The 12,877-nt window shown below is 47.8% G+C and overlaps 1 protein-coding gene across 2 annotated transcripts in view; it reads right to left on the reverse strand.

Annotated features, from left to right (window-relative positions):
• The window catches only part of myo5b (myosin VB), a 127,034-nt gene that overhangs the window by 22,604 nt on the left and 91,553 nt on the right, over positions 1–12,877 (reverse strand). For both annotated transcript variants that reach the window (XM_031894925.1, XM_031894924.1), the window contains exons 21-22: positions 3,589–3,828; positions 242–478 (exon numbers count right to left, since the gene is read on the reverse strand). In XM_031894925.1, the coding sequence (XP_031750785.1) occupies positions 242–478; positions 3,589–3,828 (477 nt within the window). The remainder of the gene's footprint in view (positions 1–241; positions 479–3,588; positions 3,829–12,877) is intronic.

Consider the following 12,877-nt stretch of genomic DNA (forward strand, 5'->3'; position numbering starts at 1 on the left):
ACACAGTCTACTGCCAGCAGAGTGCACCCATTCCCCCACCAAACCTATACTCATCCTTCTCCCAAAAGTTAATATTTTCTGGATAAATGGAAAGCAGCACAGGGGGATCTGTCAGTATTTGCCATCTACATCAAAAACATAGTCTTCTTCTGTATAAGCTTTTAACTAGTTTTCTAGGATTTGTACAGATTGTTGATCCCATATAATGCACTATTTTCAGTCTATCACTCTCTGTACAAACCTGCAGCAGTTGCTCTTTCTCATTCATAAGAGTGTCTTCTACAACCTTCTTCTCACTATACGCTTTGGCCAGTTCCTCTCTCAGAGCCTCCAGTTCCTGCTGCAAGCTGGTGAGTTGGTTCTCATCCTGCTGAGCCTGTCTCTGCTTCTCGAGTTCCTTCTGAAGTTTCTCAACCTCGACAGCATGAGTTGAAGTAGCAGATACCAGTTGCTCCTTCAGGTCTTTCTGCTCTTTGTTCTGTGCGGAAAAGAAAAATGGTCATTACAACAACTGACTTTTTATTTGACTGAGGTTCAGTTGAAATCTAGTCAATCTTATATGCAGTCTATTTGTCTTTTTCCTCATCTATGATCCAATTAACTTTCAGTGATATACAGCAGCATAAGAGCAGTTATAGCCCTGCTTATGGGAAACCAACTCCCAGCAGAACTTGCAGATAAATGATGTTATATATATTTATATAGCAGGTACAAATAAACTTTCGGAATGACCAAAACATTATGGCATTCTCAAAGCTTCATAAACAACAAATAACTCAGAGTAAAAAGCCAACGGGCAAACATAACTAATTCAGTTCAATCTAATTAGACTTAATGAAACCCCTCTTTATAAGGAGGCTGGAACATACCAAAGCTATTGTTGTGTTGACTCCTGTCCAAGAGTGACAAAACAATGAATCCAACTGCAAGTAACATTATCAGCAAAAACAAAAAGAAATCAAAACAAAAAAAGAACATTTCAGTCAAATCCTGTTAAGGTGGCCACAGAGAGGCCTCAAGACCGAGTGGCCAGCCTGCTGGCTTGTGTATGGGGCCCATATCTGACCAATATCTGTCCAAAAATCATCCACATATCAGTCTGAAAAATCAGCAGGAAAATCCTGTTGTATGAGGATACAGTGATGAGGTCCTTGTCCAAGGGGTCACCGTAGGCCACAGTATATGATGAGCTGGTTGGATCAACCAGATTTGGCCCTGTGTGTGGGTGGCCAAATGTCACTTATGAACCCCACCTACAAGCACCATCACTTCTGGTCTTCTGAATGCTAAGGAGTCCGAACAAGCCAAAATATAACAGAATACAGCAACAGACTTCTTTTACCTTGGGACTCTGTCCTCTACTCCATTCTCCAGTCACACTAATAACCCGAGAGAGGCCACTCTGCTAGTATTATATGTTCTGCCAATACGGTGTTACAAAGCCAGGGTGTGAGACAAGTCAGACATGACTTGTGTTTTCAATAGGTTAAAAATAACCCAAAGACAAAGCAGAGATAGGCCACGTGTATATAGCAGGAAAGCTCCAAACAATTCCCCCGTGACAGCGATATCATAACTGCTCGGCACAGCTGCGCTTACGGCAGCCGTAATTTATTGTTTAGTCCCGGTACTGGGTATTTATAAGTGAATAATGAATCATTTTTCCAGGTAGTTTCTTTTCTAAAGGTTTCTTTGTTACTTCTTAATCATTCTGTCCGTATGTAACGAGCATTAAAGGAAAACTAAAGCCAAAATAGGAACACAGCTAGAAATGCTGTATTATATATAGTGAGCTTATTTCACAGCCCAGGGGTTCAGCGGCCCTATAACAGTAATGATCCCTAAAGAATTGTGGTGCTTTGTATGTAAGGAGGTGGTTCACCTTTACGTGAACTGTTACAGAAAGTCCTATTCCTAGCAACTTTGCAATTGGCCTTCATTATTTATAATTTTCAAATGATTTGCCTTCCACGTTTACATCTTCCCAGCTTACAGATGGGGGTCACTGACCCCGGCAGACAAAATCTATTGCTTTGTTCTCTACATTTGATTACTTATATTTCTACTCAGACCCTCTTCTATTCATATTCCAGACTCTCATTTAAACCACTGCCTGGTTGTAAGTAAACAAGACCCTAGCAACCAGATAGTGACTAAAACTCTGCTGAACAAAAAGCTAAATAATTGAAAAAACACAAAAAAAATCAAAAATCAAAACCAATTGCAAATTATCTCAGAATATCATTGTCTACATCATAACAAAAGTTAATTTAAAGGTGAACAACCCCTTTAACAAAAGTCAAAGGCTGAAAAATATAACAACTGGAATGTGTCGTAATGTAGAGTAAATGCCCAATGATTAATTGCTTCTCTCTCTGGGCATAATGACTGACCATACCATCTTCTAAGGAACACAAGAAAAGGCTTGGGCAGCAAACAGAGCTCCTAATCCCTGTTCTACACAAGCTCCCCAAAACACTCCCCTTAGGGCTCTGGCACACGGGGAGATTAGTCGTCCGTGACAAATCTCCCTGTTTGCGGGTGACTAATCTCCCCGGATTGCCATCCCACCAGCAAAAATGTAAGAAATGCCTCGCGAGGCAACATCGGCGATTTGCCGAAATCGCCTGCGCAGCGTGTGCCATCCCACCGGTGACTTACATTTTCGCCGGTGGGATGGTAGTTCGGGGAGATTAGTCACCCGTGACAAGGGAGATTTGTTGCGGGCGACTAATCTCCCCGTGTGCCAGAGCCCTTAGACGTGGTTTTTAAAACCTCTAAAACCACAAAAATGAGAATCTTGATAAATGGGCTTCTTAGTAACTGGTGGCAGAGGGAAATGGAAATGAAAAGTAAACAGGTTGTGGAATGGAAGTTAAGGAAATGGAAACAATTTCCATGTATAGATAGGTCAGTATAGGTTTGTGGGTGCTGGGTTTACTTGGAAGGGTTGAACTTGATGGACTCTGGTCTTTTTTCAACCCTATGTAACTATGTAAGAAAGAGGGAATGAAAGTGAAGGGGAACAGAGACCGTAACTTACCCTTGGTGTTACATGACTATAGTCATGTAAAGATTGTAAGCTCTACGGGGCAGGGACCTCCATACTCTTGTGTCTTTGACTCTTAACTTATTGCAACTGTATCTTGTATTTATTGTTGTACTTTGTATTTATCTATTATTATCTTACTAACCCCCTGTTTGTATTAATGTATTCTACTGTACAGCGCTGGGTACATAAGTAGCACTTTATAAATAAAGACATACATACATACATACATACATACATGTAACTATCTGGTGACTTATAATACAATACTTACAAATATCTTTAGAAATTACCATAGCGAGTACATTATCCAATATATGTTGTATACATTGGAACAGTAATGGCTACAGCACCTCTAGTGGTCGTTATGGGGTACCACTGATGAAAGCAATATGGTAGCTGCAATACAATTAAAACCACAAAATCTTACAGGATCAGTCATCTCCCAAATGAAAGTCTGAGACAAACAAGGCATACAACTGTATTTTCAGTGCAAGTGAGCCCAAGGTTACAACAGAACATGGTGACAGCATGCTTACCTGCTCATCAAGCTTTCTCTGCAGCTGAACCACCTTGTTCTCCATGCCCACACTGAGCTTCTTAAAATGCTCTGCTGTTCGGGCTTCGATCTTCAACTGTTTGAGCTCCCGTCGGGCTTTCATGCGGCGGAAGTAACACTGAATAACGACAGCGGCACTGCGGAATTTGCTAAACAGTTTGCGTGCCCTCCATCCGCGCCAGTGTTTCTGGATGATGGCGGCTTTATGCTGCTCCAGAAGCTGCGACAAGAAAACAAGGACCAATTACACAAAACAACATTACAAGTTTGGTTATTTTATGGTTACGACAGTAGCTGCATTTAATGAATATAAACACTATAATAAGTGTTGTAAAACAGCAATCCAGAAGGCAAAGATAGAAAACGAGGAGCGCATTGCAGCAGAGGTGAAGACTAACCCCAAAAATTTTTTACAGTATACTAATGCGGGTTGAGAGTGTGGCTCCATTGAATTATGGTAACAATATGGTTATCACTGATACAGAAAAGGCAAATGTGCTAATTTGTTTTGTTTCTTCAGTGGAGCCAGATTTCCAAGGCCCACCCAATAGCTGCACCGTTGGCTCAGCTCACTCTAGTCAGTCTAGACAGGATATGGTACATAAAGGGTTACTTAAAATTAATGTAAACAAGGCACAAGGGCCAGATGGGATACACTGTCGGGCACTGAGAGAGCTAGGGTCAGATGGCCTCTGTTCCTGATATTCTCAGACTCACTTTTATCTGGTATGGTACCTATTGATTGGAGGAAAGCTGATGTAATTCCTATATTTAATATGGGATTGAGTTCTCAGCCTGGTAGTAAGTGACAGGCCAGTAAGTCTGACATCTGTGGTGGGCAAGTTTTTTGATCTGTGATTTGTTAAGGGATCACATTCAAAATTATGTACTGGAGAATGGCATTATGGGTAGTAATCAGCATGGCTTTATGAAGGGCAGGTCATGTCAGACCAATTTATTTGCTTTTTATTATAAGGTGAGTAAGTAGCTGGGCAGTGGGGGGGCTTTAGATGTGATCTATTTGGATTTCACAAAAGCATTTGATACCGTTCCCCACAAACGACTGCTTTCTAAACTAAGGTCTATTGGTCTTAATGAAGTCGTTTGCAAATGGTTCAGAAACTGGTTCCAGGATCGGGTACAGAGGGGGATTGTTAATGGTACATTCTCTACTTGGAATAAGGTTCTCAGTGGGGTCCCTCAGGGTTCTGTACTGGGTCCACTTTTATTTAACTTGTTCATAAATGACTTAGGGGAGGGTATTATGAGTAATGTATCAGTGTTTGCAGATGGCACAAAACTCTGCAGACCAGTCAATTCTATCCAGGATGTGACATCCCTGCAGCAGGATCTTGACCAACTGGCAATCTGGGCGGCTAAGTGGCAGATGAGATTTAATGTGGATAAATGTAAGGTCATGCACCTGGGATGTAAAAATATGCGAGCCCCGTATACCCTTAATGGGACTGCACTAGGCAAATCCATAATGGAGAAGAGTCTTTGCAGATAAGGCAAGGGCAAACAAGGTCCTAAGTTTGCTCATAGCCTGTACAGAGAGATACCATAAAACTATGGCAGCATAGGGATTCCCCTGTACTAAGCACAATTCAGCAGGAACAGCCCCCTAAGTTTGCTCATAGCCTGTACAGAGAGATACCATAAAACTATGGCACATAGGGATTCCCCTGTACTAAGCACAATTCAGCAGGAACAGCCCCCTAAGTTTGCTCATAGCCTCTACAGAGAGATACCATAAAACTATGGCAGCATAGGGATTCCCCTGTACTAAGCACAATTCAGCAGGAACAGCCCCCTAAGTTTGCTCATAGCCTCTACAGAGAGATACCATAAAACTATGGCAGCATAGGGATTCCCCTGTACTAAGCACAATTCAGCAGGAACCGCCCACTAGTGCTCACCTGACCGTGTGTGCTGCTGGGTGCTGATCGCAGTTTGTGTGGTGCTCGTTGAGCTCAATCATGAGCAATTGCAGCCCTGGAGGGTGTGGTGCGCCCAGGGATGCTGATCCAGGAAAGCCCCAGGCCTCATCTGAGTCACCTAGGCCTCGGGGTGCTTCTGCAGAAGGAGGAGTTTCTGAGGGGCCCCAAGCGGAGTCCCCAGTGCAAGTTGCGGGGTTTAACCCTGATATGCTGCCGCATGAACCGGGATTCCAGGAAAATCTGGCTAAAGGAATACTAAAGTTTAAGGAGAAAAGGGCTGAGCTTGTGTCACTGAAATCTCTAATAAAAACCAAGAGGTATGAGTGCGCTAAGGCCTACAGCCTGGCCCGGCCCCGCAAGAAGGTAGAAATTGCTGCCCTGTGTGACAAGCAGCGCACTCTGGAGCGGGAGCTGGACTTCCTTGGCAAGGGAATCGGTGCGGTAAAGGAATCGTTTGATAATGCCGAGCGGTTCCGGGAGATGGAGCAGAGACGCCAGGAGGAAAAATACAGGGCATCGCTGAGAAGCAGAGCCATTACTGAGGTGTCCAGCGATGAGGAGCCTGAAAGCTCTGGGGCCCTCCAGCCAAACCGGCCAGTTCCAAAGAGCCCTGGGACCCCCACTGGCACTCCTACTGGTACCCCCACTGGTACCCCCTCAGGTACACCGGGCCTCCTAAGGGAGATCAGGCAGGCGGAGTCTCCTTGCTCCCTGAGGCCGCAAAAAATGGTCTTTTCTATGGAAGAAATTGAAGATATTGACCCCAAGGAAAAGGTGAAAGCAAAGGAAAAGAAACAGCAGCTGGAAGTAAGTAGCTTTGTCTACACAGAATCTGATTTCCCTGTCCTGCCCTCACCCCAAAATCAGCCTATGTCTATGGGTGTCTCCCAGGCTGCCCCTCAGTCAGCTGAGGATGTTGGGGTGCAGTCAGCCCCTGCTGCGTTGGCCAGTTGGGCACAAAAAGCAAATGCCAATGTGGCTGCAGCAGGGAACAGTGAGAATCTGCCATCTGGGAGGAATGCAGGGCAGCCGGCGCAGAACATGGCTGAAAGGGAGTCAGTTTGCCACACTGCTGCAAACATCGGTGCAGAACAACAAGCGGGCCCTGAGGGTGACATCTCACAGCAGCCAGAGGCCATTACATCCACTACTGTGTCTCTCCCAGACCAGGAAAAAGCCAGTTGTGATGGGAACAACTCGGAGCGGAACCATGAAGGCAAAGCTGCAGTCGCTGAGCAGCAGGAGGAACAGCGAAAGGGAAACAAGAAGAAGACCAAGGCTGCCCCTAAATCTGGCAGGAAGAAGGCGGCTGCAAAAGACTCTGCAGCGGACTCTTGTAGTTCAGCAATTCCAACTGCTGCCATTTCCAATGGTGCAAGTGTGCGTGGGCGTGACTGCAGTGAGGGGATCGGTGAGCGACTGCCTGAGGCTGGTGAGTGCACTGGGAATGTGAATTCTGTGGGTGTAAATGTGTGTGGGGGGAAAGTGTTGGGGGGCTCGGGTCCAATTGTGCAAGGGTCAAATGCTGTTGTGCAAGAGGTGAATGTGGGTGCAGATACAAGTGCTGTGGGTGCAGGTATGAGTGCTGTGGGTACAAGTGCTGTGGGTGCAGGAACGAGTGCTGTGGGTGCAGGTACAAGAGCTGTGGGTGCAGGTACAAGAGCTGTGGGTGCAGGTACAAGAGCTGTGGGTGCAGGTACGAGTGCTGTGGGTGCGGGTACAAGTGCTGTGGGTGCAGGTACAAGTGCTGTGGGTGCAGGTACGAGTGCTGTGGGTGCAGGGGTGAATGACCCAACTGGTGCAGTTAATGCCACAGCGACGGGTGTGAGTGCAGCGAATGAGGTGGCGGGAGTGAGTGGCCAAAGTTTTGCTAATATTGTCCGTGGCAAGGCTAAAGTGCCTGGCAGTGTGAATGTGGCGAAGGTGGCAGTGAGTGGGGCGCGTGTGGGTGACAAACCTGCAGTGGGGAATTACCCCCGACGTGGGAGGATCTACCCCGCAGACTCGGGGAGGCGCAGGAATGTGGTGCGGTTGCAGTGGGAGGGGGAGGGTCCCTTGCCTGAGGGAAATATTGTCATTGATAAGATCTGTGATATGGGCTTCACTGCAAATGATATTTATTGTTTTGTGCATAACAAAGTTTTCAAAGATTATACCATCAGCTTCATGAGGCCCCAGGAGTTGGACGAGTTCTGGGAAAAGTTTAGGGATGCTGCAGGGATGTGGGAGGGGTTTCGGGCAGTGCCCGTGTCTAGGCCTGGGGTCTGCAAGGTCACCATTCTCATAGAGAACGAGTCCATCCCCCCTGCAGACCTTAAGATCTGGCTGAGAAGGTATGGGGATGTGATAGGGGAGCTGGAGAGGGACTTTGGGTACAGGGGGATATGGACGGGGGGCTGGCAGGCTAAGGTGCGCCTACGCACTGTAGGCAACGTCACCCAGCACATCCCCAGCTCCGCATACATTGGCCGGGATTTAGTCTGCTGCTTTTATCCCGGGCAGCCCAGGGAATGTTGGAAGTGCGGCTCCACCAGGCATTTCAGTATTAGTTGCGATGTACTGAAATGCGCCATGTGCCTTGGGGTAGGTCATGTGGCAAAGCACTGTCCCAAAAGTATCCGGTGCAACTTGTGCGGAGAGCTCGGCCATGCGTACGGTTCCTGTCCTATGTCGTGGCAAAGCATTGATGAGGAATACCGCAAGGAAATGGGGGTGCTGGAGTCCGAGGCCACACGGGGTCAGGTGGTTGGGGAAACTCAGCCTGTGCCTGATCCTGACCCCCCGTTCATCCCCCATAATTCATCTCAGCCTTCCCAGGGCCCCCAGCCTCCCCAGGGCCCCCAGCCTTCCCGGGCCCCGCAGTCTTCCCAGGCCCCACAGTCTTCCCGGGCCCTGCAGTCTTCCCAGGCCCCACAGTCTTCCCGGGCCCTGCAGTCTTCCCAGGCCCCACAGTCTTCCCGGGCCCTGCAGTCTTCCCAGGCCCCGCAGTCCTTCACATCCGTTAGGGCAACACGGGGAAGGGGGAGAGGACAACCTAGTGGACGGTCACTAATGTCCCAAAGGGTAGTTCAGGAGACCCCCCCTTCTGAGCGGCCTAGTGTGGCTAACAACACATTGGGGGATTGGGTTAAAGTAGGCGAACCCCAGAAAGCCACCTTGGCCAAACAAAAGGCTACCAACTCGAGTGGGGGGAATCACAGAAAGAAAGAGGAAAGGGCAGAAGGTGCCCATGCAAAGGAGGGGGCTGATCCCTTTCCTTTATCCGTAAATAGATTTGCTCCTTTATCTTGGGGGGAGAGGGCAGAGTTGGAGGAGGAGGAGGAGCTAAACAGGGAGCTGGCACGGTCTGATAACGCCAACTCTTCCTCTTCGGAATTTGAGGACATAAGTCCGGCTGAAGCTGAAAAGCTTCCATCTGGTCTCTCTGCAAAGAGGGAATGCTCTGACGATGATAGGAAGGTAAAAAGGAGGGTGGAAACCTCCTCATCTTAATCACCCTGTAAATGGCTGTTCCCCCTCCGATACGCGTCGTGACCATTAATGTCGCGAGCGTTAAGTCTGTAGGTGCAAGAGACACGGCCTTTTTTTTTCTCTCCCGAGTTGAGGCAGACATTTTATTTTTGCAAGAGACCAGGTTATGCAATCTTCAGGTGCTCCATAGGGCCAAGAAGGAATGGGTGCACGGTCCTTCTTACTGGTCTCTTGCGGCCGAGACGTACAGCGGAGTGGCGGTCCTTTTTAAGACCAGTAAGGTAACAGTCAAACGGGTGATTGAGGTAGAGATGGGCAGATGTATGGTCTTAGACGTCCTGCTGAATGGGCAGAATCTTCGCCTTATTAATGTGTACGGTCCTCAGACCCTAAAGGCGAGGAGGGACCTGTTTAGCAGGATTAAGCCCTTTCTTTTTACAGCCCGGCCGATAATTTTTGGCGGTGACTTTAACACCGTGACTAGGCCTATGGATAGGGGAGGTGCCGCAGGTCGGCTGGGCTATGATAGCATTTACCTGAATAGCATAGTTAGTCAGGCCGGCCTAGAGGATGTGCACATTCGCCACTTCCCTGACCGCACGGGTTTCACTTTTTATAGAGGAACATGTAGAAGTAGGATAGACAGGTTTTTTGTTAAACAGGACTTCATAGTGTCTCCTCCTGAGGTGACAGCCGTGGAGTTCTCCGATCACTGTATGGTGAGTGTGTCCTTGAATGTTTCAGAGTCCCCTCAGAGGGGAAGGGGTCTTTGGCGCCTGAATTCGGCCCTCCTGGGGGAGGAGTGTGTAAATCAGTCCTTCAGGGAGTTCTTTCAGGCTCAGGAATCCTTATTAGATCTGTGCAACACTAAGGCGGAGTGGTGGGAGATGGTCAAAAAGAGGGCAGCAGGACTCTTTCGAGGCCTAGCAAACAAGATACAAATTGATAAAGATCGTGCCTACCAATCTCTCAGGAGAAAGTTAGACAGACTGGTGTCTGATGGGGCCCAAGGTGGGGAAGTTGCCAGGGTCCATGCCCTCATGAAGGAGTATCAGTATGACAGGTACTCTTCCCTGGTTTTGGAGAGGGACTATGGGAAGCACCACTCGCCCGACCCTTACCAAAACTGCCGGGAAGTGTTTTCCCGCAAGTCCATACACGGCTTGCAAAACGAGGCTGGGGTGCTAGAGACTTCGGTCCCTGGTATTCTCAGAGTTGTTAAGAACTACTATGCTGAACTCCTGAAGGGGCAGGGGCTCTCCCGGGCCAGCATGTCTTCCTTTCTGGAAGAGACCCCTATTCTGCAAGATGAGAATATTTCTTTTGATGAATTGGAGTGTGAGATTGGAGTTGAGGAGGTCAGGAAGGCAATTGAAGGCTTAGGCCTCAAAAAATCTCCAGGGCCTGACGGTTTAACAGCCGAATTTTATAAACAGTTTGTTGATGTCCTGGCCCCTCGTCTCACAGAGGTATTCAATAGCACCCTGGAAGAGGGCCTACTCCCTCCCTCTATGAGACACTCAGCTCTTATTCTCCTCTCCAAGGGTTTGGACCAGTCTAAGGTTGAGAACTGGCGCCCCATCGCTCTTCTCAATACAGACCGAAAGATTCTGGCAAAGGTCATGTTCAACCGCCTTTTTCCTTTTGCAGAAAGGCTTCTTTCCCCCTCTCAGCACTGCACAGTGAAGGGCCGCAGCACGTTTTCCGCTGTCCTTGGCATCCGGGAGGTCCTAGAGCGGTGCAGGATCTGCGAGTGGGGTAAGTATCTGCTGACTTTGGATCAGTCAAAGGCTTTTGATAGGGTAAACCACGAGTATCTCTGGTTGCTCCTTGACAGGTACGGTCTTCCGGGTAAATTTGTTAATTGGCTAAAGATTTTGTATAAAGGGGCCGAGAGTTTCCCACTTGTGAATGGTTGGTCCGGGGAGAGCTTTGGGGTTTCTTCTGGGGTCCGACAGGGCTGTCCTTTGAGCCCTTTGCTTTATGTATTTGCCATTGATCCCCTCATAAGGCGGATAGAGTGCGATGCATTAGCAGGGGTTCCTCTGTCTCCCGGGAGGGCCCTGAAGGTCTCCGCTTATGCAGACGATGTCACAGTAGTCGTGTCTAGTGGGGAGGAGGCAGAGACTGTGGCACGGGTGCTAAGGGACTACTCAAGGGCCTCTGGGTCCTTGATTAATCAGAATAAGTGTGAAACTTTCTGGATGGGGAAGGGAGATCCTGCCTTCGATCTTCCGGATGTCTTCCCAGTGGCCCAGCCCAAAATTAAAATTCTTGGTATCGAATTTGGCCATGGCGATTATGCCAAGCAAATTTGGGAGGGCAAGTTGGAAACCGCATCTGTTCTGGTGAACCGGTGGAAAGGGTTGAAATTTACCCTCAGAGAAAGGGTGGATCTTATCAAAACCTACCTGATTCCAATCTTTTTGTATCTCAGCCATGTGTGCCTTTTGCCAGACGCTTTCTACGTTAAGATCAAAGGTCTCTTCTTCCAACTGTTATGGGGGAATAAGACAAACCTCATCAAAAGGAATATTACCTACCTACAAAGGAAGGAGGGGGGTCTCGGTATGGTGAACCCCGTTGTGTTCTTCGTGAACACCTTTATTAAGTACAACTATAACAACCTCCTCTTGGAGAAGCCTCCTTTGTGGGTGGAGATCTTCAGAGTTTGGGCCCTTCCTTTTCTTGAGTGTTGGATGAGAGGCGGCTTGGTAAAGAGCGTGCGTGCTCCTCATGCCCCTCTCCCGCCTTATGTTGCCGTGAGTCTGAAGGTGATGAGGCGGTGGTGTGTGTCTGTTGGGGAGATCAGGGCTTCTCCAAGAAGGGACATCGATAGGAGAGTCTTGGGTTCCTACTTTCATGCATCACTGTCCCTGAAAGACTGTCCAGACGAGGTGTTGAGATCAGGGCTCTCTTTAGTCAATTCCCCAAAGGTTCCCCCGAAGCTCAGGGATGTCGTCTGGCGCTCCTTCCACGGGAAGCTCTATGTTAATGGGAATCTGAAGTACAGACTCACTGATGACCGTGACTGCCCACGAGAGGAATGCTCTGGGGAAGTGGAAACAATGGACCACTTCTTGCTTCAGTGCCCCTTTAACATAGATGTTTACAAACAAGTCTCTGCTGCCTTGGGCATTCCTTGCCTCTCTGGTTGTAATTACCAGGAGTGGGCCTATGGGGCATTCAAGCGACACAGGGGGTATGATTTGGGCACTCTTTTCTTAGTCAGCTCTGTTGTCCGCTTTTACACCTGGAACGCACGGTGCAAGGTTTCTCTCAGGCGTGAAGTCCTCCCCGGTCCAGTGGTGGTGGATATGGTACTGGGTGAGCTCGGGAAGATACGCTCTTTGGAGAGACAAAGGATGGATGAAGCAAGGTGGAAGGGTCTGTGGAGGGGCATTCAGTTTGACCCACCGTGAGTCTCTTGCTAATTCTGATGTCTCTTTGGTGATGGGCTAATACTTTTCACCCCCCTTAGATTTTTGCCTTCTATGTATTTTTCTGATGGGGCTTCATACAGTTTTAGGTGAGTAGCCCAATCTTTTGTCTTCCTGGAGTCAGAGCCATGTTTTGTGTATATAGTTGTGTATAGTAGAGTGGCCCCCAGCCAGGCTGAGCCGCTCATTGAAGTTGAGTTAAAGTTGGAAATTGAGCAGCGTTGTGTAGCTCAGGTGCGACTATACATCAGCTTTGTAACATTTGTACAGTTACCCACAGAGCAAGCGGATACGTTTTATGGATAAGCTAATTATGTTTACTGCATGTAAATCTATTTAATGCTTTTGCTTATTTGTTATGTTATTTTAAGCTTTATTGTATTAGGATGCAAGAACTCAATAATCAAAAATTTCCCCT

Source organism: Xenopus tropicalis, chromosome 1 (assembly GCF_000004195.4).
Source record: "Xenopus tropicalis strain Nigerian chromosome 1, UCB_Xtro_10.0, whole genome shotgun sequence".
Lineage (NCBI taxonomy): Eukaryota > Metazoa > Chordata > Amphibia > Anura > Pipidae > Xenopus > Xenopus tropicalis.